Source organism: Moschus berezovskii, chromosome 12, assembly GCF_049115385.1.
Source record: "Moschus berezovskii isolate FMDL1 chromosome 12, NW_MosBer_1.0, whole genome shotgun sequence".
Taxonomy (NCBI): domain Eukaryota; kingdom Metazoa; phylum Chordata; class Mammalia; order Artiodactyla; family Moschidae; genus Moschus; species Moschus berezovskii.
In genome coordinates this window covers 31,964,703-31,991,829 of record NC_142471.1, presented here as the reverse complement: position 1 = coordinate 31,991,829, position 27,127 = coordinate 31,964,703, and the positions used below count along the sequence as shown (strand labels likewise).

The 27,127-nt window shown below is 52.6% G+C and overlaps 2 protein-coding genes and 2 pseudogenes across 2 annotated transcripts; 1 reads left to right on the top strand and 3 right to left on the bottom strand.

Moving 5' to 3' along the window:
* Window positions 1–1,459: 1,459 nt before the first annotated feature.
* On the bottom strand, window positions 1,460–7,286 carry LOC148775966 (uncharacterized; annotated as a pseudogene).
* Window positions 7,163–11,937, bottom strand: LOC148775965 (putative uncharacterized protein encoded by ZNF503-AS2). Its single transcript, XM_088842048.1, has 2 exons — window positions 11,684–11,937; window positions 7,163–9,008 (listed from the first exon to the last, which is right to left on the bottom strand). The coding sequence occupies exons 1-2, from the start codon at window positions 11,708–11,710 to the stop codon at window positions 8,709–8,711; spliced, it is 327 nt and encodes a 108-aa protein (XP_088698174.1). The 5' UTR covers window positions 11,711–11,937; the 3' UTR covers window positions 7,163–8,708.
* A 1,992-nt stretch (window positions 11,938–13,929) lies between these two features.
* On the top strand, window positions 13,930–18,052 carry ZNF503 (zinc finger protein 503). The gene is made up of 2 exons (XM_055425369.2): window positions 13,930–15,200; window positions 15,916–18,052. Exons 1-2 carry the CDS (start codon window positions 14,892–14,894, stop codon window positions 17,551–17,553), a joined length of 1,947 nt encoding a protein of 648 aa, XP_055281344.1. The 5' UTR covers window positions 13,930–14,891; the 3' UTR covers window positions 17,554–18,052.
* Window positions 18,053–18,740: 688 nt separating this feature from the next.
* On the bottom strand, window positions 18,741–19,596 carry LOC148775964 (uncharacterized; annotated as a pseudogene).
* Between the last annotated feature and the right edge of the window lie 7,531 nt (window positions 19,597–27,127).

Below are 27,127 nucleotides of genomic sequence, written 5' to 3'. Positions count from 1 at the left end.
TTCCCCATTGAGAAGGATGGGTAGTGGTGGGGTGGGGTGGGTGGGGCCTTGGTCTGGTGCTAGAAGAGAGAGGGTCCCATTCTCCACAGGGCCTTGGTATTCTAACCATGTACCTCACCTGGGCTTCCCTTTTCTCCAGGAATACGAGGAACTCTCAACTTCTAGCCTCTCTCTCTTCACTTGCCTATGAGGTTGGAGGGCAGCATCTAAAGCTCAGGACTACACATTTTTAACATTTGTTACATTTTTGGATAAAGGTTGAAATTAAGTGTGGAGGTTTTTCTGCAAAAGACAAAACAAACAAAAATAAAACATGCATTTCAAGGCTCACAGCAGCACTAGTCACAACAGCCAAAGCATTGAAAAACCAAAATAGCCATCACAGGATAGATGAATAAAAAAGATGTCATAAATATATATACATATATAAATATACATACACACACACAATGGAATACTGCTGCTGCTGCGTCACTTCAGTCGTGTCCGACTCTGTGTGACCCCATAGACAGAAGCCCACCAGGGTCCCCCATCCCTGGGATTCTCCAGGCAAGAACACTGGAGTGGGTTGCCATTTCCTTCTCCAAATGGAATACTACTCAGCCATAAAAAGAATGGAACTACATCATTTGCAGCAACATAGATACAACTAAAGATTATCACACTAAGTAAAGTCAGGCAGAGAAAGACAAATATTGTATGATATCCCTTAGATATGGAATCTAAAATATGACATAAATGAATTTATCTATGAAACAGAATCACAAAAATAGAGAATAGACTTGTGGTTGCCATGGGGAGGAGAGGAGGGAGAGGGATGGACTGGGAGTTTGGGATTAGTAGATACAAACTATTACATTCAGAATGGATAAACAAGATCCTACTGTATAGCACAGGGAACTATACCCAATATCCTGGGATAAACCATAATGGAGAAAGAATATTTAAAAAAGGAATGTATGTATGTGAATAACTGAATGATTTGGCTGTACAGCAGAAATTAACACACCATTGTAAACCAACTATACTTCAATTTAAAAAAGACGGAAAGAGAGAAAAGAAGTAGTCACCATCAGATCTGTTTAGAAGCCATCCAAGAGCCAGGATAGGGCAAACCAACATATATTATTGACTGTGAGTGATATAAACTGGCTCTAGCTAATTTAAGCAAAAAAAGAAACCTATCAAAAGGATACCAGGAAGCTCAGAAAATCAGTAAAAGGTCTAGAGACTCAGACTTGGGAAACAGTATAGAGAGGGGTTCGGAAATGGAGGATGTCACTGGCCATACTACTGCAACAGTCTGATTAGACACTGCCTGAGCAGCTGCCATTATCACAGTGGACACAGCAGCAACTGGCCAGTTGCTTCACTGCCTCACTAGACAGTTAATGCCATTGTATTGGGTTCAGTGCTGCTGCTGAGAAGGATTTATAACCTACCCTAAACCTCTGCTCACCTCTTGAGGAGCCTCAGCTGTCAGGGACAGGGATAAGGAAGATGCGACCCCTTCAACTTCTGTAGTTGGAAACAGGTCCTTTATTCCAATAAGCAGGAAGCAGGATTCAGATGCTAGGCATAAAAAAGGAGATAACACTAAGGGTGAGAGGTATGACCAAACTTCACTCCCAAGTGACTTTGAAAACCCATACCTCAAGAACCTTTGAAGGCAAGTGTCTAACAGGCTTCTAAAACTGTTTTGGACCACTGTGTGACATTCCAACGGTGGTAGTGCTGTGCTGTGCTAAGTTGCTTCAGTCCTATCTGACTCTTTGCAACCCCATGGACTATAGCCCACCAGGCTCCTCTGTTCATGGGATTCTCCAGGCAAGAATACTGGAGTGGGTTGTTGTGCCCTCCTCCAGAGGATCTGCCCAACCCAGGGATTGAACCCACATCTCTGAAGTCTCCTGCACTGGGAGACAGGTTCTTTACCACCAGGGCCACCTGGGAAGCCCCCAATGGTGGTAACACCAAATGGAAATAAGGTTAGTCAGATGGGACAGGTAAATGATAAGCTTGGCTGCAAATAGTAAAAAAAAAAAAAACAATTTCATTGACTTAAACAAACAGGGATTTTATTTTTTTAATATAACAAAAGTTTTGAAAGCAGGTGATTCCTAGAAATCGTTGTGTCCCAGAGACATCAGGATTAAGTCTCTCTCTGCTAGTCTCTTAGACTTTTCCTCATGGTCACAAGATGGCTGTTACGGTTCTGGATATTGTATCCAAGCCCATGGAAGGGAGAAAGGAGAAAGAAAGGAAAGGGAAGGGTCAAAACAACTGCATCATTTCCTTTGATCAAGAAAACAATGTTTTTCAAACCTCCCCCTCCTACTTTGCCACTGCCTTACTTTTACTTGTGCTTCACTTGCCCAGACTGGGTCACATGACCATCCCTGGCTACAAGAATAATCAGACAAAATGAAAACAAGATTGTCATGATTGGCTCCCACCAATTTTGCACCACTGCCTAGCCCAGGCACACTGCTACAATGTTAAGCTAAGAAGAAGGAAGGAGGTGGATACTGGATAACTTAACTAAATTCTGGTATCAGATGTGGGCATTTTAGGATCAGAAGTTGGACACATGAGCATAGGAACAAGGGCCTTCCAGGAATAAGGGACAGAAGAGATGAAAAACACAGAGCATGTAGAGAGAACATTAGATTTGACTGTGGTGTAGACAGCTGTACTTTTGATAATCTATCCTATAGAAGTAAAATAATTGATTTCAAGGATATAGACAAAAAAAATATATTAGAGAAAAAATTCTGTTAACAACCTATATGACCATCAGCAGGGAAGTGGCTGATTAAGTGAGGTATATCCACTCTATGGAATACTGCTGCTGCTAAGTCACTTCAGTCGTGTCCGACTCTGTGCGACCCCATAGATAGTAGCCCACTAGGCGCCGCCGTCTCTGGGATTCTCCAGGCAAAAACATTGGAGTGGGTTGCCATTTCCTTCTCCAATGCATGAAAGTGAAAAGTGAAAGTGAAGTCGCTCAGTCGCATCCGACTCTTCGCGACCCCATGGACTACAGCCTACCAGGTTCCTCCACCCATGGGATTTTCCAGGCAAGAGTACTGGAGTGGGTTGCCATTGCCTTCTCCCTCTATGGAATACAGGGGGTCCTTAACTTCAACAGTTTGACTTACGATTTTTTCAACTTTACAATGGTATGAAAGTGACAAGCAAACAGTAGAAACGATACTTTGAATTTTCAATTTTGATTTTTTCCTGGGTTACTGATATGCAGTATGATAGTTTCCTGATGCTGAATAGCAGCAGTGAGCTGCCACTCCCAGTCAGCCCCACGATCACAATGGGAAACAACTGATACAACTATTCTGTACCTGTACAACCTTTATTTCTTTTCACTTTCAGTACAGTATGCAATAAATTACATGAGATATTCAACACTCTATTATAAAATAGACCTGTATTAGGTGATTTTGCCCAACTGTAGACTTATGGAAGTCTTCTGAGCAGGTTTAAGGTAGGCTAGGCTGAACTATGTTGGTAGATTGTAGTTGGTAGTCTACCAATACTAGGTTGGTAGATTAAGATATATTAAATGCGTTTTCAACTGGATGATATGTTCATCTTTACCAGCTGAACTACCCGGAAAGCTAGGATGGGTTTATCAGGCAACTCCATCATAAGTCAAAGAAGATTTGTATTATGCAGCTAAAAAAAGGAATAAATTAGCTATCTATAGACTTATTTTTTACTGAGAAAGAATGAATGAATTGCAGACAACTCTAGTATAATCATTCTTGTATAAACAAGCAATAACATAAGAGCCCCATACATTTAAGTGTAATTTATATGAGCATGCTGAGCATGGTGCAGGGATAGAAGTTACACCCCAGGATGTTAACACTGTATATCTCAGGAGACAGAGTGGGAAATGGAGAGGAGATGGGTGATACCAGGTTTTTCTTTATGTATCTTTGAGAGCTTTGCTGGTTGAAGTGAACATAGATTTCGTTTATAACTTTGAAATGCAACTTAAAGCTGTTTAAAAGAAGTTTAGAACTAAATTACAAAGTGGCAAGTGTTACATGTGGACAGTGGAGAGTCACTGAAGATTTGGGGGCAAAGGAACGATGGGAGCAAGAAAATTAAGCTGGTAGGAGGATGTATAATACATTAGGGGCAAGAGAGGCCAAGGATACACAGAATAATTAGAAGGTTCGTGCTGTAGCAGCTCAGCCAGAAGATAATAACGGACTAATAATACAGGGCTAATAACACATAGCAATAATATGTGAAATGAGAAAAAGAAGGAGCCCAGGCTACAGCCTTAGGACATACATGCATGGAGGGTGGGAGAAGCAGTGATGGGGAAGGAATGTCTCCATTATATTGTTTCAACCAACACATCATGTACTTTGAAAACCAAAATAAATAACTGGAAAACCATAGATATTGGTATATTTTCTTCCCCAACCTCCTTGATCATTGACTTGTTTTATATTTACAATATAAAGAACATGTTTAAGGTAGGCTAGGCTGAACTTTGTTGGTAGACTGTAGTTGGTAATCTACCAACTACTAGTTTGGTAGATTCAGTTCAGTTCAGTTCAGTCGCTCAGTCGTGTCCGACTCTTTGCAACCCCATGAATCACAGCATGCCAGGCCTCCCTGTCCATCACCAACTCCCGGAGTTTACCCAAATTCATGTGCATCGAGTCGGTGATGCCATCCAGCCATCTCATCCTCTGTCGTCCCCTTCTCCTCCTGCCCCCAATCCCTCCCAGCATAATGGTCTTTTCCAGTGAGCCAACCCTTCACATGAGGTGGCCAAAGATTGGAGTTTCAGCTTCAGTATCAGTCCTTCCAATGAACACCCAGGACTGATCTCCTTTAGGATGGACTGGCTGGACCTCCTTGCAGTACAAGGGTCTTCTCCAACACCACAGTTCAAAAGCATCAATTCTTCGGCGATCAGCTTTCTTCATAGTCCAACTCTCACATCCATACATGACCACTGGAAAAACCATAGCCTTGACTAGACAGACCTTTGTTGGCAAAGTAATATCTCTGCTTTTTAATATGCTGTCTAGGTTGGTCATAACTTTCCTTCCAAGAGGGTTGGTAGATTAAGATATATTAAATGCGTTTTCAACTGGATGATATGTCCAACTTTACCAGCTGAACTACCTGGAAGGCTAGGATGGGTTTATCAGGTAACTCCATCATAAGTCAAAGAAGATTTGTGCTATGCAGCTAAAAAAAGGAATAAATTAGTCCTCTATCTAGAGACTCATTTTTTACTGAGAAAGAATGTACAAATTGCAGACAACTCAAGTATAATCATTTTTGTATAAACAAGCAGAATAGTCATTATTTTTCCATAAGTTTGTGCTATCTCCCTTATTAAACTGAAAAAACACCCCAAGATATGAGACAACAAAGAATGCTTACTGGTAACCCCCCAAAGTGAAGTGAATCCCCAAAGTTATTGTTCACTCAGCACGGCTGATGGTACTAATTAATGCCCTTTTCTTCATTCATTTCTTGAAAGGACAGCTCCAGTCCCTGCCCTGTCAAGTTACCATCCAGTGAAGAGGAGACTCTCATCAGAAAACCCCATGTGGTAAGTGCAGTGAGCCAGGTGAAGAGGAGGGCAGAAGTTCACTCTAGATAGAAGAGAAAGCCTTAGCAAGGTCCTGAGGTGAGATGCTGTATGGCACCTCTGAGTAACCAAAATGCAGCCACAGGTGGCAAAAACTCAGAATGCGGGGCAGTAGGAAACAGGAGAAACCTAGGCTGCCTTTTAAAACAATTTTTAAAGATCACTCTGACTGCTGAAGAGCTAGAAGAGAAACAAGCAGGGGAGCTCAAAGGTCCAGTTTCCCCATCAGACTGGGAGCTGTCCAGGAGTTGAGCTGAGCCCACTTTATTTATTCTCCTGTGTGGGCCCCTCCTGCTCAGCAAGGCCTCAGATGCAGGTGGATGCAGTTAACAAGACAGCAGACACTCCCCCACAAGGTAAGTAAAAGCCCAGCAAGATTCCTCTAGAGTGATGAGTTGAATAGCTAGGGGTCTGATGAAAAGAAGGGATGAGGATACGGATGAGATGCCCCGAGGCAAGGCCAATTTTTTTCTCTCCATGACTCAATTTCTTTATCTATAAAACAGGCCATTACCAAACAGTACTTACCTCAGAGTTAATGTTAATCAGTGTCCGACAGAAAACAAAAGTTCTAACAGAGTTAGCTTTTGTTTTTAACCTTCCTGAAAGACAGGTGGAACCCTATGGGGACGAAAATGTTTTCCCTGCTGTCTGAGGTATGACTGGTTTCAGATACCAGAGAATGTTCGAGAACCCCTGAGCCAGTCAGGTCTCGGGACTACTCAAAGACCAAAGTTTGACAAAGTTTTACCTGAGAGTTTGGGCCAGGGTATGTGCTTGTAGTCCTTTGATTTAAAAATCTTTAGATACAACCTTAGGCAGGGGAAAGGACTTGTGCACTGTCCTCCTGTGAGTCTTGGGTTGTGCGCCACGGCGCGCTATCGCGCCGCGAAATCCCGCGGCCCAGCCGGCGGGGGTGGAGCCCGGCGAGCCGGGGGCGGGCCGACGGCGCGGAGGGGTGGGACCGGCACGCCAGCGCGCGGCCCCGCCCCCGGCGGAAGTGCCTCTGGGCCCGCCCCTCCCACCGGAGGCTGATTCCCCTCGCCCTTCCCCCGACCCGCCCCGCCCAGCGCAGTTCGGCTCCTAGGGCGTGTAGGGCCGGGGCCTCACCACCAGTCCGAAGAGGAGGCCCCTGGGTCTGCGTATCTGGCTGTCCCAGGTGGTACGTTCTGTCCCTCTCACTCCCCCGCCCTCCCTTCCATTCCTGCGTTACCGGCGCGGCCGCAGGCGCCGCGGGGAACCGCACAGGTAAAGACTCGGCTAGCGAGGGCGCAGGTGTGGGTCCCTCCCAGGCTGGACGGGCAGGGGAGAGGCTGACAGCACGTGCCCGGCTTTTTTTCTTATCAGAGCGATTGTATTGATTGTGGGGCTCGGGGAGGGCGGACGCAGACCCCAGGAGCCCTGCACAGCACCGGGATGACGGAGGGGGCGGGACTGAAGCCCCCAGAGCTTGGGGGCCGGATCATTCGTGTCCCCGCGTCTTGCGCAGGCTCTGTTGTCTCAGAAGTGATGAGCTGGTTGGGTGGGGGCGGGTCGAGGCCGCGGCGCCGGACGGTTTTCCCCCACCCGCTCCCCGAGGTGACTGGGGTCTGACAGTCGCCCCGCCCCGGCGCGCAGTCTCAGGTTTGCGGAATGAAAATCAATAAAAACCGATGCAATGGCAACGAACATGAAACACTTTGGTTGTTATTATTTGCGTTTGTTAAAGTATTTTTTTTAAACTTCCTTCTTGGAAAAGGTGGCTAGGATCAGAGCCTCGGAGACGGACTCAAAATGCCCTCTGGGCTCCCGGCAGGGTGAGGGATCCCAAGCCCGCAAACTTCCCCGAGCTGCTGTAAGGGATCCAGCGGCGCTGGGGGAGACCCCCAGGGCGCTGGGGTTCCGGATACGCTTTCCTCTGCGCCTCATTGTCCGCACTTTAGGGCGATGGTGTGCCCCCACCCCCATCCATTCGCTTCTCCCCGGTTCACCACCCCCACGCCCCGGGGGCCGCGCCTCCTCCCCTCCCCTGAGCTCTCCCCGGCGCTTTAAATAATGATATTTGCATGCAGGGAGCGATTCATAAATATGTCAGGGCCGGTGAAATATAGGCAACATTTCAAACTTTCTATTTAAAAAACATGAATTATGGCCGCGGAAAATGTGTTCCCATTTAAAGGCGATACGAAGTATTTGGTGTCTCGTCCCCGGGCCCATCCATCACGCAGACAATAAAGAGAGTTTTTCGCCCTGACACCCGCGATTTATGGGCGCCCTTCTCTGCCCTCATCACTCACCCGCCGCGGCCGGCCGGGCGACAGGCCCCGCGGAGAGACCGGCGGCCGCCCCCTCTCCCCCCGCGCGCGCAATTTGCGCCCTCGTCAGCCCCCCAAGACCACCGCTCCCCAGGGGAAGCTCTGCTCTGGGAGGTCCACGGTGATGGTCTGGGCAGCCAAGTGGGCAGCCCAGTGGGAGACAAAACCACACTCATCCTCTCATCTCCGCGCAAGCCTATCTCGAGGCTGGGATGAGCGGGAAGACGAGCGGCCTTGCGGGCTGGCTCTGCGTCCGAGTCTCGCCCGCCAACCGCGGCAGCGCGCGGGGAAGTTTGCAGTGCAGGCAGCAGGAGGTTATTTACGTGCAGTTTCGAGGTGACGGGAAAGCGCTGGGTAGGGGACTCTCCAGGGGGGCTCATTCTGCCCGGGAGAAGGCGAGTTGGTCCCAAGCGTTCTTGAGCCCCGCTAGGCGGACGCTTGTGGGCAAAGCTTTCTGCAACTTTTACAAAGTCGCCTCCTCCCTGGTGCGATTCCCATAAACGCATCCTGAGCGTCCGCGGCACCTTGGAAACTATTTTTTTTTACAGGGCAGGGCCCGAGAAGTTGGCGAGAAATAAGGAAAGGAAGGCGCCTTCCTTCGCGTTTCGCCGCGGACCAAGCTCGGCCACCAGGTACCCTTTGCCCACCTCCCCACTTTGCGCTCGGACACACCCCAAAGCGCGCTGTCGTCTCAAAGCGACCACCGAATCTCTGCTGCAAACTTGCTTTGAAGAAAGTTCGAGCTCCGTCTGCCGTGGAATTTGCTTTCAATTTTCGCCCCGGGCAGACTCGGCCCCGGCGGGTTTCCGAATCACCGGCAGAGGGTGGGGGCTGCCGGGCACTGCCGACCGTGAGAGACTGCTAAAGCCGAGGGCGCTGATAGTCCAGCCTCCCTCGGAGGCCAGACCTGCAGCCTTCTGGGCACGCGGAGCCACCTTGCGTCCTGCGCTGGGCGGATGGGGCGTCTCCACACCCGGGAACCGGGAGCCGTTTCCTGCTGGATGCCTGAGAGCTGGATTCATTCTGATACAGGCAGCGCACCCGCAGTCAGAGAAATTACGTCGATTCTAAAAATGACAAGGTTGAATTTATTAGATTAAGATTCATCTGTAAGTGCAGGGTGATGAAAATTATACAAACAGCTCCAAGTCCAGTGTCAACGGCAGGATCGCTTCCGGCTTCAAGGGCATGTAACATAACATCTGAATATTAAGATATCTAGAGGGATATAAAATAGTTGGGAAAATTCTGCAAGTGTCATTTTACAGCCTCTGCTTGGGTGTAATCTGGGCTCGAGATAGCGCTTACGTCCAAATAACCACCCAGTGAATATATCCTACAGACAGAGCGAGTTCCGCATCATCGAGGTGTGCCGCGGTATGTGTACCTCTTTAAATATCTGCGGCGTGGCAGAAGTGATATAAATACATTTAAGAAAAGCAGGAGCGCAGATAATTGAGCCACTGCACGGATACAATATTTCTGGTTAAGGAAATAAATATTACTATTAGGTTGGCTGTGGAAAGTGTGCACAAATAGGGGGGCTTTCGGGAATGCGTGGTAGGGGCCACAGGTTCTGCAGCTACGGCGCTCAGCAAGCTAAGGTGGGCTCTATTGGGATACCTGCTGCCTCGGACCTTGGGGTGACTACTGGGAGAGTCTCCGCCGGAACAGGCAACAATGCCGCACCTTGGGAGTTCTCCCAGATAACTCGTGAAGATTCCGAAGCGCTGAAGCCAGCACCCCCGGTACCAGGGCCTCAGGTCCTGCGGGCAGCCCCTCCCCCTCGGACACTTCAAGCACACCTTAATTCTGGCTCCACCAGGCTCGAGCAGTGCGCATTTAGGCCTATCGGTTTGGAGTAAAAGCGAAGAACAGGGCGGGTCTAACTTGGTTCCGAGGCACCTCAAAACTCGAAGTCAGAGGCCAAACGGAAGAAGGCCATGATTTCACACCCGTGTGGAATCCAAGCCGCGCCCGGCCCTTGGAAGGCCAGCTGAGGCTATAGAAGCAGTTATCGGGGCCTATTTACTTAAGAAATGTTAATATGTGAGCACCCCCTCACATACTCAGTACAGAGGCCCAGATGCCCCATAGGTCTCCCCCGCATATTTGCAAAGCCCAGGCAACGCCACCAGCTAGGTCAGAGACATTGCAGCTGTGAAATTCCAACACCAAATGCTAATTCCAGAATAGGGAGCTTGCCACCCTCCACCCATCTCACCACCTGGTCTTTTTTTTTTTTTTTTCTCACCCCTCCAAATACACCCAACACTTAAACAGGCGCGGAGCTTCTGACAATCCCTGCTTGAGGAGAAATTAGAAGGACTTGGTCCTGAATTCCTGGGAATTGCACACACTCCTGAGGCAGCCCTGCCGCAGAGAAGTAACCCGGGCCCTGAGAAGGCCCTGCTTCAGAGAGTGTGGCTGCGCTGAAGTGGTATATACCTTATACTGAGAGGAGGGAGAGGGAAAAGGAAACATTCCTTGGCTAGTAGAAAAAGTATAAATGAAGGGGGGCGGGGGGGAGGAAGAAAAGACTGAGAGCCAAGAAAGAGGCAAAAGAGGAAACAAAAAAGACAAGGGGGTGGAGGAAGAATCAGAGGAGGTGAGCCGAGAAGAGTGCAGGCCTTGGTGAGGCCCAGGGTCCAGGCCAGGCGCTGGCAACGGCAAGCCTGGTACCTCCTGGGCCCCAGAGGAGCTAGTGCCGCCGGGGACCGTCCCCCACCAGCCCAGCGAAACTCGGCTTGGCTCCCAGTTCGGAGGGGCGGGCCTGGGTCCAGTGGCCTCCGCGCGCCCTTTCTCTCCCCACTCCCGGGGGACCACGAGGCGGGGCGGGACGGGGAACAGGGGGTGCCCCAAGGGGCGCGCGCCAGTCCAGGACTGTTTGGACGCTCTGGGCCAGGCTTTCCAGCTCGCCGGGCCTGACCTGTCAGGCGGATTATCTTCGAGGGAGATTAATAGGGGAGGCGGGCTGCAATAATAATCGTTTTGTTTGATGTGACAACTCTGATAGGCGTTGATTTACTTACAAACTGATAGGCTTTTAATTGAGCGCCTCCGCCGAGCCCGAGATGAAAGGGAAGCGGCGGTGAAAGGCGGCCCGCCTGCCCTCCGGCCTCAATACTGATTAGCCATCTCGACAGTGAATAGTTCAAGGCATTTTCAAACTTTTTTCTTCAGCTCTCTCTCTTTCCTTCTCCTCCACCCCCTCCTCAAATATCTGCCAAGCCCACTCCTTTTTTAGAGAAAACAAATCATTTCCATTGTGTGCAAATAAAATCCACAGGACATCCACGCCAATCGCCGCTGGGGGGTGGAGGCATTAGGCCCAGCGCCGAGTCATTAATAACCCCCCCTACCCCCACGGCCTCACGGCCTTCGGGGATTTGACCTCCCCTTCGAGGTGCGCAGGTTCGGATGCTGCAGCCTCCCGAAAACCCTGGGAGTGCAGACCCCCAGGCGCCCCCGTGCGCTCGGACCTTCGGAGTTCGATTTTTCGAAGAGAGAATGCGCGAAGACGAAGCCCCGCGCGCGCGCGCGCTGCATCGCGCAGGCCTGAGAGCATGTGCGGCCGCACCGCGGCACGCCTATTCCAAGGGACTCGGGGGCCGCTCTCTGGTTCCCCCAGCTGCCGGGGGTAAAGAGAAAGCGGCTGGAATTCCAGGAGAGGAAAAGGACCGAGGCTGGAAACGGCTGGCTGGAGGGCTGGGGGTGGGAGGGTCCCCCGCGGTCACCTCACCTCCATCTCTGGACGCCGCCCCAGCATTCTGTGTCCGGGCCTCGCCGGGAGGCCGCGGCGAAGCGGGGCCCATGGCTGGACTCGCGGGGCTGGGAGATCTGCAGCTGATCTGGGCAACACTTCGACAACCACTAACCCAGTGACTCAAGACACTAACAGAGCAGCAGGATACAGGCAGTCTCAAAGGCTCTGCTCTGCAGAGACAGAACCGTCCGGTAGTCAGAAACCGGCACCTGGGACTCGCTCCCCAAAGGTTATTTCAGGCAGCCTTCACAACTTCGCGTGTGGCCTCGCCACAGCCTCATGGACTCACCTTCCTCCGTAGTCGCACCGGCAGACACTCCAAAGCCCTTTGAACGGAGGTGTGTTCTTACACCTAAACACACGCACACATAACACCGACGAACTCCTCATATACACACCGCCTCACTCCCCGCTTCTCCAAATTATCTTTAGTCAAGTTACCATCTCATGAAGTTTACCAACCTAAAGAATCAAGGGATAAAATTAAAACGCATAAAAAGAATGCCTACGAGAAATTCTAAAACTCACCCCTAGAAAGTTCTCGGTACCTGTGCGGAGTAGGAGACAGAGACAAAAATAAGGGAGGGAGAAATGGGGTGGTGAGAGTGGAGCCCGCTAGCTCGCCGAGGGCAGGTCCCAGACCCGACTTCGGCGCCGACGGGGCACCGGCCGGGTGAGCGAGGGTGGAAACCGGGTCTCGAGGCCCGGCCCCCGCCCCCCGCCCCCGCGCGCGGGTACAGACTGGCTCCTGGCTCCCCAGCGCTCCCAGCCCCACCATTTATCAAAAGGACTTGACAACAAAAGAAGAGCCGGGGCGGAAAGGGAGGGGAGGGGAGAGTCAAAGTCTTCCAAGTCCTTCCGAGGAAGGGGATGTACCCTCCTCTCGCCACTTTCCAGTTTCTGCGAGTTTCTGGAGGTCACCCACCCCCTCGAATTCGCTCCGGACCCTACCAAAGCCCTGACAACTCACACAGAGGCACAGGCATTCATACACACTTCTGCACTCAGATGCAGGTACACGGAGGCACGCAGAGCGCCTCCCCTCTGCCTTCCCAAAGCCCGAGTGACGGTGCAAATCTAGGGGAACGCGGCGGTCCCGCTCCGCTTCCCTGGAAGAGCCGGTTGTTCCCACAGGCAGCTGCCCCCCCACCCACCTTCTCTCTCCTGCTTCTTCCCTCTGCTCTCCCCGCGCTGGTCAGTCCTGGCTCGGCGTTTCAGTAAATTCGAGCGAATAGCCCAGAGTAACCCTGGCTACCAAGGCTGCGGGGATGGCAGGGGGTGAGGGAGGGCTGGAGAGGGGGCCTGGGTGAGCCTGAACGTATCTGCACCAAACACACACGTCAGGCCTCTTCTTCGCAGCCTCTCGGCCCTAGCCACGATGGGGGACGGGTGTCAAAGAACTGAGGCGGGGGTACCCCACCACTGACCTCCAGAACTCCAGGCTACGTTGGTAATGTGGCTCTTAGAAGCCTGCGAGTTTGGAGTCAGGGTACTAGGGACGGGGGAGAGGGGGCCAGCTGGCAGCCTGACGACTGCACTCTACCTGCCCCGAAGGGACTACCATGGGTTGGGGGGTAAAAAAAATCTCCCGTGTCGGACGTCGCCACCGCCTATCTCGAATACCGAGAGCGCTCGGAACTCTGCGCGCGGCCCCAAAGGAACGGAATCCCCAGAGGTGGAAGGGTGTTCTCTCTCTCGCACACCCCAGGCCAGCGCACCCTTCTCAGCGCCCTGGGCGCACCTGCGCACGTTACTCTCACTATTCATTTTCCTGACGCTGAGCGCCTCTTTCTCTTCCTCCGTTCTTTTTCTTAGAGCCCCCGCCTCTTATCCCAGGAGGCTGCTCCTCTTCCCCCTCCTTCAGTTCCCCCTCAGTCTCTTCCTTCCTCTGCGTCTCTCTCTCTCCCTCTCCCTTTTTCCCTTCAAGTCGCACCCGCCTTGTAATCAGCAACAAAAGCTGACATAAATCACCGGCGGATTGACAAGAGCTGACAAATAACTGATTGATTGCGGTCGAGGAACATTGACAATTGATGGAGGGGTGGAGATGCCCAAAGAACTCGGGGGGCGGGGGGCGCGGGTAGAAGAAGACAGGGTGGCAGGGGAGAGTAAGAATGGGGGGGGGGGCGGCTGAGTGTGAAACAGAGGAAACATGTGACCCCCCTCCTGCCCCAATCTGCGCATCTCCGGGCGTCACGTGGCCGGGAAGGGCGGGGCACCTAGCAGAGAGCAGAGACTTGCCTCCACCGCCTCCGCTGCCCACCTAGCTTCTGGTTTCTCCGTCGCCGAATCCCGGGAAATCAAAGCGGGCGGGCGGACTTCCGCCAACACCCGCTCGCCACCTTTCCTTACCCAGGCGGCTGCACCGCAGGAGATTTCAATTACTGAGGCGAGGGAGAGAATACTTGGGGGTGCGGACCTCCTTTGCGGCCCTGACAGTCCGGCTGTTGTCCAGACTCCTGCTAGTGCTCCTTCTGAACACCCTCAAACTGTTCCTTGCAAGCACCCTCCTGCAAAAGAAGGTTTCAGTTTATTCTCCAGCTGGGGAAAAGGAAGGACGACGAGGAAGAAAAGAGAGGGAGGCGGCAGATAGCAAACGTAGAATAAATGTCCAGCTCGTCCTCCGAGCGAAATCAAGGGAGGGGACACGCAGGGGGAGCGGCGAAGAGGGAGCTGCCCATTAAAACCAGCGCTGAGAGTCCTGGCGGCGGCGGCGGCGGCGCGGGACGCGTCACATCCCCTTGACCCTCCAATCACCTCGGGCTCCCATTTGATTGGAAGGCGGCAAAGGCTTTAATCTCCCCCTCGGTGCAGCTGCTTTTGAAGTGAGTTTCCTCGCCAGAGCCCCGGCTGGACAGGCAGAGGCTCACATCGCGGAGAGCAGCGCCAGCGCCGGGCAGCGAGTGCGCAGCGCAGGGGCACAGCCCGAGGCCGACACGGCTAGCCACCCGGCACTCCCGCAGTCGGGCCGGCTCCTCCCGCTCGGCCACGGCTCCGCTGCGGGCCACCCAGGATTATTCGCTTGTGGCTCCAGGCGCCAAGAAGGCGCGCTGGGCGCCGGTGACCGCCGCGCCAGCTCCACCTCCTCCTGCTGCTCCTGCTCCCCGGGCGAGAGCGCAGCCCGGAGCCCGCCCCGCGCCTCCTGGAGCCCTCCCCCCGCTGCTCCCATGCGCGCGGGTGGGTCATGAGCACAGCGCCCTCGCTTTCTGCCTTAAGAAGCAGTAAGCACAGCGGCGGCGGCGGCGGCGGCAGTGGCAGTGCGGACCCTGCCTGGACCAGCGCGCTCTCTGGAAATAGCTCCGGCCCCGGCCCAGGCTCGTCCCCGGCCGGCAGCACCAAGCCTTTTGTGCACGCCGTGCCCCCCTCTGACCCTCTCCGCCAAGCTAACCGCCTGCCCATCAAGGTGCTGAAGATGCTGACGGCACGGACTGGCCACATTTTGCACCCTGAGTACCTGCAGCCCCTGCCTTCCACTCCCGTCAGCCCCATAGAGGTAAGGACCCTATCCCCGGATCGCGCTGGGACCACCACCCTGGCTGTCCCTCCACGGGATTTCTTTCTCTTGTGATCTGCAGGGGGTGAAGGTGGGGGGATCGGAGTGATTCAGCTCCGGAATGAGGGGAGAGGATCGTGCTCCCGCACCTTAAAACTAGGGCGGAAAGAGGGGAGGAGGTAGAATGGGGAGTGAATGGTAGGAGCCAAGGCAATGAAAACTTGTTTCTCGCTTTGGTGTTAAAGCCCCTACCTCGACCCAGGCCCCCTCACTCTAAGGCCAGAAGACAGACGGGAGTCCAAAATACGGTTCCAAAGTCCCGGTCCTCCGGTTCCCCAGAAGCTGGTATTTGTACACAGCCTCTAATGCGCCAACGACCCGAGCCCTTACTCAGAAGTATTAGGGGTGGGGGTGGGGAGTACAGTTCTGGGTCAAAGAGTCAGAAACCAAAACATTATTTGAGTTTTTTTTTTTTAATCCAGTTATCTCTTAGAGAGGACAGGAAGGATTCTGGTGGCGGTGCTGGGGGTGGGGTGGGGGTGCTGTGGCTTTTCTTAAGAAACAGAATGTGTGTTTAGAAGGGGTGTCGCCTAGATTTGCGCCTTGGGGCTGGAAGGATCTTTACGGGTCGTGGCGGAGGTGCGCTCGAAATCTAGAAGGCAGGATTCTAAAGGGTTTCCCCCTCTTTGTGCCCCCCCCACGTCTGACCCTGCAGCTCGATGCCAAGAAGAGCCCGCTGGCGCTGTTGGCCCAAACATGCTCGCAGATCGGGAAGCCCGACCCCTCGCCCTCGTCCAAACTCTCCTCAGTCGCCTCCAACGGGGGCGGCACGGGCGGTGCCGGCGGCGGCGCCGGGGGCGACAAGGACGCCAAGTCGGGCCCCCTCAAGCTGAGCGACATCGGCGTGGAAGACAAGTCGAGTTTCAAGCCGTACTCCAAACCCGGCTCGGATAAGAAAGAGCCGGGAGGCGGCGGCGGCGGCGGAGGAGGGGGCGGCGGGGGCGGCGGCGGGGGGGTTTCGGCGGAGAAGTCCGGATTCCGGGTACCGAGCGCCACCTGCCAGCCATTCACGCCCAGGACAGGCAGCCCAAGCTCCAGCGCCTCGGCCTGCTCGCCAGGAGGCATGCTGCCTTCGGCCGGGGGCGGCCCGGACGGCAAGGACGACAAGAAGGACCCCGAGGCGGGCGGCGGCGGCGGCGGCACCAAGGGCTCCGGGGGCGCCTCGGCCGAAGGGGGACCCACGGGGCTGGCACACGGCCGGATTAGCTGTGGCGGCGGGATCAGTGTGGACGTGAACCAGCACCCGGATGGGGGCCCCGGGGGCAAGGCTCTAGGCTCGGACTGCGGCGGCTCATCGGGCTCCGGCTCCGGCTCCGGCCCCAGCGCGCCCACCTCCTCCTCGGTGCTGGGCTCTGGGCTGGTGGCGCCCGTGTCACCCTACAAGCCGGGCCAGACAGTGTTCCCTCTGCCTCCCGCGGGCATGACCTACCCAGGGAGCCTGGCTGGGGCCTACGCCGGCTACCCGCCCCAGTTCCTGCCACACGGCGTGGCGCTCGACCCCACCAAGCCGGGCAGCCTAGTGGGGGCTCAGCTGGCGGCGGCCGCGGCCGGCTCTCTGGGCTGCAGCAAGCCCGCCGGCTCAAGCCCCTTGGCCGGAGCGTCACCGCCGTCCGTGATGACAGCCAGTTTGTGCCGGGACCCGTACTGCCTCAGCTACCACTGCGCCAGTCACCTGGCTGGGGCGGCGGCAGCCAGCGCGTCGTGCGCTCACGATCCAGCCGCGGCGGCCGCGGCTCTCAAGTCCGGATACCCGCTGGTGTACCCCACGCACCCGCTGCACGGCGTGCACTCATCGCTCACCGCGGCCGCGGCCGCCGGCGCCACACCGCCCTCTCTGGCCGGCCACCCCCTCTACCCCTACGGCTTCATGCTCCCTAACGACCCACTCCCCCACATCTGCAACTGGGTGTCGGCCAACGGGCCTTGCGACAAGCGCTTCGCTACGTCTGAAGAGCTGCTGAGCCACTTGCGGACCCATACGGCCTTCCCCGGGACAGACAAACTGCTGTCGGGCTACCCCAGCTCTTCGTCTCTGGCCAGCGCCGCAGCGGCCGCCATGGCGTGCCACATGCACATCCCCACGTCGGGCGCTCCGGGCAGCCCCGGGACGCTGGCGCTGCGCAGCCCCCACCACGCGCTGGGACTCAGCAGCCGCTACCACCCCTACTCCAAGAGCCCGCTCCCCACGCCCGGTGCCCCCGTGCCCGTGCCCGCCGCCACCGGACCGTACTACTCCCCCTATGCCCTCTACGGACAGAGACTGACCACGGCCTCGGCGCTGGGGTACCAGTGAGGGCGGTCTCGAGGGCTATCGAGGGAAAGAAAAGAACTGGGGGGGGTGGGGAGGAGCCGAGGGAGGAGCGGGAACAGGGCCAAGGCGACTGTCACCCGCGCGTGGGGATGACCCGGGCCAGGAAAGGAAAAATATATATATACTGTATCTATCTACCCGAAACAGCGACCGAGACCCGGTGCGAAAGTCCCCTTTCCCCCACCTCTCATCTCCCCACCCAAACTTTATAAAAGTTGAAAAAAATTATCATTTGACTTTTTATAGAAAAAGAAGGAAAAAATAATTGAGAAAGTGTTCATCTGAGGACTGCATCGGTGGACACTGGTATTTATTTATGTTAGCTCCAAGCGGACCCGTGGTTCAAAAGTGCATTACTTAGTTTGAGCTCTGTAGGTAAAAAGGAAGAAGGGGGAAAAATTAAAACTTGAGGGTTAAAAATGTGGAAAACAAACCCTCCCATCCCTTGTAGATTATAAATAAATACAAAACCGCCACAGAACTAGAGGTCTTCTCTTTAATGTTACTTTAAAATTGCTATGATTGTATTGTACGTTCTTATTTAATGTCTGATTGAAACACAAATTTACATGCATGTTTGTTACAAAAATGAAAAAAAAAAAACAAAACAAGTCACAATTTGTCAGCTCTGATTTCAAATTGCAATTATTTTTAAGGTGTATACCATCAAAAGAGAATGGGTATTTTTTTGTATGTATTCTGGAAGAAAACAAAACAAAACAAAAAAAAAAAAGGAAAAACAATTCTATTCCAAAACCTCATTTGCCTTATTTTGTTCTTTAAAAGGAACACTTAACTATTTTTAATTTTTAAGTCCACCCGCTGAAAAGGGGACAAGGTTTACGTCATGTACTAAAATAATAGACAATGTATCGCTTTAAAGATTAAAATTCCGTATATTTGATGTATTAAAAGGTTTTACTTCTTCTTATTATTATTATTATTTTTTTTTTTTGGTTAAAGAGAAACAAGAGCATAGCAATTTCGGCCACAGTGGGTTCCCTGGTTCTCACGGCTATTCCTTCTTCCCAGGACCGTGGTCGAAATTCCGATTGTTTTGTTGTGATTTTCAGGAAGAGGCAAAGGCTTCAAGAAGGGCTGACCTTGGAGGAAATATTTTTAAACGGGATTTCACAATTTGGAAAGATAGTGTTCTTAGTTATCGCTCATTTCGTTTTTTTTCTCCCAGTAGCTGGTTTGTTAAAAGTGAAAGGGGGAAAAGGGGATTTAAAAAAATTTCCCTCTTAAGATTTTGAGGAGTTTGGGTTTCGTTTTGTGGAGAGAGCGGCGCAGGTCCGGACTCGCCCGCCCAGCCTCGGCCCGGGGGAGGTGCCGCTGCCCGCAGTTCCTCTCTGCTTTCCTACCACCGTCGGTTACCGGCGGGCCGCCGGGGTCGATTGGCAGTCGGAGGGCGCTTGGGAACCTGTTTCCTAGGCCTGGGGAGGAGAGCGTGCTGGAGCCCTTTTGTCCCTCCGAGGAAAATGAGTTCGCTTTCCTTTTCTTCATCTGGCTGCCGAGGGCTAGAGGCGGCCACCAGTCGACCCCTCCAGCCAACCCCCTCCCCCCGGGGCTCCTTCCTCTCCCCGAGGCGGGACCCGCGTCAGGCCGGCGCCGATGCTGCTTTTCCGAATCCCGATTTCTCTGCAGTCTACTTTCTCTCCGGGTCTGCGCCGCAGGAGAAAGCGCCGGGGCCCGGGCCCCGAAAGCCCCTTGCAGTTCGACCCCGCGAGGGCCCTGGCGCCCACTGTCAGCCTCGCTGGGGCGACCTGGTGGACGCGGAGCGCCGTTCTGGATCGCGAGCTCCGCTCGGCAAAGTCGCGGCGCGACCCTCTGTCCCGGCGCGATTCCCGCAGCGGGCGCCGCTACCTTCTCCACAGCTTGCGCGGCGGGACTGAGCTGCCCGAAGAGCCCCTGGAACCAGGCAGAAAAGAGGTCTAATCTGCGTGTGTGCGCGCGCGCGCGCGTGTATGTGTTGGGGCGGGGTGGGCGTGAGGGTCCAAGGCCCAGCCCCCACCCCGACCGCGATCACACACTCACACCCCAGACCCGGGCGCGAGTCCTGCTCTCTGGTTGCTGGGGCGCTCTCCCCGGCGGCTCCGCGGGAGTTTGGTCCAGAGCGCACCTTTTCTGGGATCCTGGGACCTCGGAGTCTCGGCGCTGAGCGCCGACCCCGAACTCTCCTCTCCCCAGGGTCAGGCCGTTCTGGGTTCTCGGAGCCACCGGCCTCCCTCGGCGTCAGGCTCCCCCTGCTGCCTCGGGAAGCTCACCGCCGCTCAAAGGCCGCCCTCGGCCTCGGGTCTCGGTCAGTCAACCGCACGGCCCCCGCCGCCATTTGTTCGGGGGTTGGTGACTCTGAGATTTTTCCACCCTCCTCCCTGCATCAGCCTCACGCCTGCGGGGCCTCTTCCCGGGTTGCACGCAAAGCGGGCGCGGCGACCTCCGGGCCGCCTCTCAGGCCTCCGCCTGGAGAAGACTTCGTAGAGGAAGACTCGGGCTCCGTGCCGCCTACACGGAGGGGGCAGCCTCCAGCGCCTCCGGGCCGTCTGCCCGCAGCGCGCCCGGGACGCTGCAGCCCCGCTCCCACTCTGGTCCGGGAAGAGAAGCTGGGCTGGGCCTGGCTGGGCCCGGCTTATCGAGAACCCTGGCCGATAGGGCTGCTTGTCACCTCCAGGCTCTCGGACACACACACACACACACACTCACACTCAGGATAGGAGGACCTTCGAGGAGGTGGTGCGGCCCGAGTCCCGGGGACTCAAGTGCCCACGCTTGCGACGTGAAAGCCAGGCCCTTGTTCACCCCTCACCAGCACCAGCCCCAAGCCCCTGGTCATTCCGACCCACACGCTTTGCCTTCCTTGGCCTCGCATCTTAGGACAGGGCCACCTCGCCTCGCCAGAAGGGACCCGCTTGGGCGGGAAGGGCCTACAAAATCCCCAGCCCTGGAATTTCAGGCCTGGGACCGTCAGGAAGACAAACTAGGCCCTCTCGTGCCTTCACGCCCTCTCTTGGTATTTTAGTATAGTAACAAAAATCAAACCCAAAACGCCTTAAAATTTTAATGAGACCTCCTTCCCGGAGAAGTTACTCAGAGGCAGCAAAATTCCGGAGCTGGGGCCGGGGATCGGGGATGGTCCCCCGACGTGTGCGACGGAGCTGAGTCACCCCAGGCACGGGGTTAGTAAGGAGAGGGTGCCGATATGTGCTGCAGGTCCAGTCCAGGCGCGACCCCCTCGGGAAAAGGACGCCCCATCCTCACTGCGCGCCCCTGGCTCTCTCCCGCTGTCTGCTGAACTGCGGCGGGATGCCCCGCGCGCCCGGCGGCTACCGCCAAACCCAGAGCGGAGCGCAGTGTGTCCGCCAGGCGGCGCTGCGGAGCCCGGCGGAGCGGGCGGGAGACCCGGAACCCTGGCCAGCGCGCGGGGCGCAGGCTGGGTGGTCAGACAGAGACCCCGCGACTCCACGTTAGCACGGTTTTCCGAGCGGTGTCCGGTAGCTTCCTCCTGGTAGTTCCTCGCTCCTCTCCCGCTACGAACCATGTCCTCTGCGCTTCTCCACCTGCTCTAGCTTCTGCTCTTGTGTTCCGCGGGCTGTGTCTCTACCCCAGAGGAGTTGGCCCAGGTATCCAGGGCCCCTCTCCAAGCAGGGGAGCTCCCACCGCCACCATCAAGGCTCTGACAGGTCACTTTGTCACAGTGAAGTGAATCTCACCCATTCATGCATCCATTCACTTCCATTCTCTGATTATTTCCTATGATCTAACCCCTGGCCAAAGGCTTCCCACCTCTTCATTTACCCCTGACACAGATGAAGAAACTAAGGCTAAATCCTGGAAGTCAATGGCAAGGCCAGCAGAGAAAGCCCAAGCCTTTCTCTCCATTCAACCCCGGCACCCATCTGTCCTCGGGCAGTGACACTGAGTGACCCTGATGTCTTTGTGCTGGGTGGTCTTTGAGCAGTGAGGAAAGGCAGATTTAAAAAAAAAAAAAAAAAAGCCCTTATGCTTTGGAAAAGGTATAAAAATTGCCCAGAAGGCAAGGCCTGTCCCTGTGAGGCTACTTGATGGCCAGCCTCTTCTGCACATATTGGCTTAGGGCTCCTCACCTCCCATGCCTAGAGGCCTGGTGATGCTCAGAGTGACTATAAAACGCAGACTGACCTACTCATGCTTATGTCCAGCCCATACTATCCTCTATTATCCCATTTAAACTTCACAGCAATTCCATGAGGTTGATAGAAGCTTTACCCCCATTTTACAGATGAGGAAACTGAGGCTCAGCAGGAAAAGGATACTAGCTAGTGAGTGATGGAGAGTCAAGGCAGAGGTTCTCACCTTGGCTGCCTTAAAACCTGAGGCGATTTTAAAGTATAACAGTGCCTGGGAGGCAGAGACTCTGATTCACCTGGGAGACAGTGTGGTAGACAGAATTGTTTTATTTTTCTTTTTAAGTTCTTAGCATTTTGTTGTTGTTGTTAATTTTTTTTTCCCCCCTGAACTTTTTGGCCACCCAGCATGTGGGATCTTAGTTCCCTGATCAGGAATCAAACCTGTGCGCCCTGCAGTGGAAGTGTGGAGTCTTAACTGCTGGACTGCCAGGGCAGTCCCTTATTTTACTTTTTACTGTGGAGGCTTTGGAACATCCACGAAGGTAGAAGGAATGGTATACTAGAGCCCCACAAACCCATCACCCAGCCTCAACAGGTATCAGCTCATGACCAATCTTGTTTCCTCTCTATTTCTCCTATTTGCCTGTACCACACCATTAATTGAAAGTTAATACAGACATCTTATCATTTCACATCCTCAGGTGTTTGTCACTTCTTGCCAGGCTCCCAAGCTAGGGCTCATCTCCCTCTCAACTGAGGTTTCAATTCTGTTAGTGGCCATTTCTATCAGACCCAGGGCCCTAGCACGGCACCTACCCTGTGCTGGGGAATCCCCCAAAGTCCTGGGGCTACTGCTATCTCTCTCCCCAGTGTGAACCCAGGGCTCACCCAGGAGTTGTCTGGGCTGTAGAAAGACTCTTGAGCCCCTGGTGAAACAGCAGCACCGTGGGATACTCACATTGCAAAGGGCGTCCTGAGAGTGAGAACAGCTTAAAGCCACATGGTACAGTGTGAAGAGCACAAATTTGGGGTCAGGCTGGTCTAAAATTGAACTTTTAGCTCCACCCACCCCTGGCTCAAACTCTATGACTCAATTTATTTGAGCCTCAGTTGTCTCCTCTGTAAAGTGGGGATGAAAGTATTAGTTGCTCAGTCATGTCTGTCTCTGCAATGCCATGGACTGTAGCCCGGCAGGCCCGTCTCTGTTCATGGGATTTTCTAGGCAAGGATACTAAAGTGGTTTGTCATTTCCTTCTCCAGGGGATCTTCCCAACCCAGGGATCAAATCTGGGTTTCCTGCATTGCAGGCAGATTCTTTACTGTCTGAGCTACCAACTGATGCCAACTTTATAGGGTTGTTGTGAGGCTTAAATGAAATAATTAACGTGAAAATTCCCAATCTTCTGTCTGGCTGGTACTGGCTTCTAGTAAAAATATATTTCTTTCCTTCTTCTCTTCCCAAAGTATAGTTTCATTATGATCAGCCCCCTTGCTCAAGAACCAACTGTGGCTCCTTGTGGTTCACTGGTTCAAATTCTTACTCTACTATCTGGCCATCTGGGCATGGTTCATCTTCTGATCTGGCCTCTCTTTGCCTGTTCTACCTTGTGTCTCGCCAGTCTTCACAGTCCAGACCCCCTGCCAGCCAGCTAGCCCCCCAGCCCCTTTGATGATGGTGCTCATCATACACTACTTCCCTGGAATGCCTTCCTCCCTCCCCATCCTTCCAAACTTTCTCAAGACCCACCTCCTCCAGGAAGTCCTCCACCTTTCCCCCCGACCACACACTGATCTTTCCCTCAGCACTTAATGCAATGGCAGACTAGGGATGAGGACGCTTGGGTTTGACTGGTGCCTCTTCATGGTTGTATGACCATGAACAAGTCACTTATGGCCTCTGTGAAACTAGTCTCCCAAACTGATATTTGTCTATGCACATTTACCAACAACATACTTTAATAAGCAGCATGCACTGCATATCTACTTCCAGGCACTCATCGAGCCCTGTTACTACCACTATTCTCCTTTTACAGGCGAGGAAACTGAGGATTAGAGAGAAGTCACATGTCTGTGCTCCAGCACTGGGGTCCTTAACCACTGTACTGCACTGTGCTGGTTTCTAGGCCTGGAATCTTTGTCCACGGATTTCTTTTTCTAATTGCCAGTAACTCAAAACTCCTATTTCAAAGCTCAGGCAGTGTCGCCTCCTCTGGGAAGTCCCCCAGGTCCTTCCACTGGACTCAGTGTCCTTCACTCTCTTTGCTCCTGTCGCACCTGTCCATCCCATCAAACCTTCTTTACATTTTGCTCCCAGCCTGAACTCTGAGGCACTGGAGATGAGGGACTGTCTCCTCTTCCCGTTTCTAGTAGTGCCAGCTGGCTTGGTACCTGGAACCTAGTAGATGTTCAATAAATGTTAGAGGGAAGGAAGGAAAGGGAGGGAAAGAGGAGAGAGGGAGAGGAAGACAGAGGAAAGCAAAAAGACAAATGGAGGAAAGATGCAAAAGAACCGGGCTCCCTTGGGCAGGATGACTCTTCCAAAGAGAGGAGGAGAAGCAGCAGCAGTGGGCTGGGGGACGCTTTTGATGTCTTTGCCCATGGCACAAAATGAGGCCCAGCAAGTTTCCACACATCAGTTAGAAACTGCATTTGCTGACAATAATGAAGACCCTTAAAGAGTGGCTTGAAGGAGATAAATATTCTCTTCTCTCAGTCTGGAGGTGGATGGTCCAAGCTAAGAATGGCCCTCAGTCATCAGGGATCCAGGGTGCTCTGCCTTCCTCAATGCCAGCTCAATCAGGGACACTTCATCCTCACGTGGTCTCTGAGTTCAGGATGGCTTCTGGAGCTCAGCTATTATCACCCTATTACAGTCAGCTGGAAGGAGGAGTGAGAAGAGGTAAAAAGGGTCCACTCCTTTTTAATGGGTCTTTCTGGAATCCGCAGACAACTCCTCAGCTTATACCCCATTAGTAAGAACCTAGTCACGTGGCCATGCTTAGCTGCAAAGGAAGCTGGGGAACATAATGTTTAGCTGGGCACGCTGTGGCCTCAAATAAAGTCAGGGTTCTGATACTCAATGGAGCAAAAAGGGTGGGAACTTAGCAGGCTCCCCTGCAATCCACAGATGGGTTAACCTAGAACTGGAATCAGGAGAGAGTTTTCTTGCTGGTGGCCTTCCAGGGGGTCACTATTTGATGACTTGCTTCTTTAAACCACAGATCCTTATTGATAAAGTGGGCAGGGATGGTACTTATAAGCTCTCAGAAGTTGTTAATTCTTGTTCCCTCTAGGTGCTTGGAGTTGTATACTGCAATGATTTAGAGTGGGATTTGTCAAAAAAGTAATTTTTATTCCTATAAAAATCTTCAGTTAGAGACCTGTTCATTTTAGTCCTTCACCCCGCACACAATACCAGGCTAAGAAGGAGGGATCATATTTGTTCAAAAAAAAAAAAAACCCCACGGGGTGAAAGGGAGTAACACTGTACACTCACCCCCCAACTCTTTCCACATTATTTGCAAAATTACAGTCTCCAACTCACAGCAGAGGCAGTCCAGTGCTCATGCAACTTTGCACTAACTTTACATTAAATAATTATAGTGTAACTACAGAAATATAAAAGAAACAAGACACAACCAAACAAACGTTTTTGCTGAATCATAGTGACACCCGAGTGAGTTCTAATCACGCCTCCATATAGCAGTGGCTCTTGGGACAGGGTCCTGGGGAGTGAAGCAGGCGGTGGAGTAGGGAAGGTAAGGGGAGACTCCTAGGGCTGGAAAGGGTAAGGAAACAGCAGAAACAGGGATCTGTGCATGTGAGCCGATTGGTTGCCCTGTTGTCGGAAGCTTCCTTGGCCTTAGGTCTCAGAAAGGGAGACATTTCAGGGTTCTGGGCTGACTGCGTGTCTCTCTGTGCCTCTGCCATTTCTCTTTCACACGCTTCATAAACATCTCTCCCTAACATTCTCCAGGGGCGATTCCTGTGGTATGGGAATTCTATACCCTCCACATCAGTAGTTCTTAAGCCCTTTGTGGGTTGAGGGAAGGATGCAGAAACCACAACTTTTTTTGAAAATTCGATAAAAGCAATGGCTCCTCTCCATAGAAATAAGTACACATACTCAACACTGGAAAAATAATTTCAGGGGGCTCATGGATCTGCAGATTTTCAATCCTTGATCTTAAAGGAAATTCAAGATTTAAATTTAAAAAAAAAAATGCCTTTGGGAAACACCCTGAGGGACTCTAGGCATTCCTTTCTAAATTTTTCTCACCAAGGCTACATTCCAACTACTCTGAGGTGATTAACTGTAACAACTTATGTCAACCCTCCACAGGCCAGTGTTAACCTTTGCAACCTTCACAATAATTCTATGAGGTGGGCACTATCATTGGCCCCACTTTATGGTGAGGAAACTGAGGTACAGAGAGGTTAAAGTGACTTGCCCATCTTGAGGAAGAAGAATGGAACTGGGGGAATTAACCTGCCGGACTTCAGGCTCTACTGCAAAGCCACAGTCATCAAGACAGTATGGTACTGGCATAAAGACAGAAATATAGAGCAATGGAACAAAATAGAAACCCCAGAGATAAATCCACGCACCTATGGACACCTTATCTTTGACAAAGGAGGCAAGAATATACAATGGAGAAAAGACAGTCTCTTTAACAAGTGGTGCTGGGAAAACTGGTCAGCCACTTGTAAAAGAATGAAACTGGAACACTTCCTAACACCATACACCAAAATAAACTCAAAATGGATTAGAGAGCTAAATGTAAGACCAGAAACTATAAAACTCCTAGAGGAGAACGTAGGCAAAACATTCTCTGACATAAATCACAGCAAAGATCCTCCAAGACCCACCTCCTAGAATATTGGAAATAAAAGCAAAAATAAACAAATGGGACCTAATTAAAATCAAAAGCTTCTACACAGCAAAGGAAACTATAAGCAAGGTGAAAAGACAGCCTTCAGAATGGGAGAAAATAATAGCAAATGAAGCAACTGATAAAGGATTAATCTCCAAAATATACAAGCAGCTCCTGCATCTCAATTCCAGAAAAATAAATGACCCAATCAAAAAATGGGCCAAAGAACTAAACAGACATTTCTCCAAAGAAGACATAAAAATGGTTAACAAACACATGAAAAAATGCTCAACATCCCTCATAATCAGAGAAATGCACATCAAAACCACAATGAGATACCATTTCACGCCAGCCAGAATGGCTGCTATCCAAAAGTCTACATGCAATAAATGCTGGAGAGGGTGTGGAGAGAAGGGAACCCTCTTACACTGTCGGTGGGAATGCAAACTAGTACAGCCACTATGGAGAACAGTGTGGAGATTCCTCAAAAAACTAGAAATAGAACTTCCATATGATCCAGCAATCGCACTCCTGGGCATACACACCGAGGAAACCAGAATTGAAAGAGACACATGT

Coding starts and splice junctions, on each gene's coding strand:
- LOC148775965 (XM_088842048.1), bottom strand. CDS start 11,710: ATGCTGGGGCGGCGTCCAGAGATGGAG. Junction 9,009..11,683: donor GGCGGCGTCCAGAGATGGAG/GTGAGGTGACCG, acceptor TGTCATTTTTAG/AATCGACGTAATTTCTCTGA.
- ZNF503 (XM_055425369.2), top strand. CDS start 14,892: ATGAGCACAGCGCCCTCGCTTTCTGCCTTAAGAAGCAGTAAGCACAGC. Junction 15,201..15,915: donor CTCCCGTCAGCCCCATAGAG/GTAAGGACCCTA, acceptor CTGACCCTGCAG/CTCGATGCCAAGAAGAGCCC.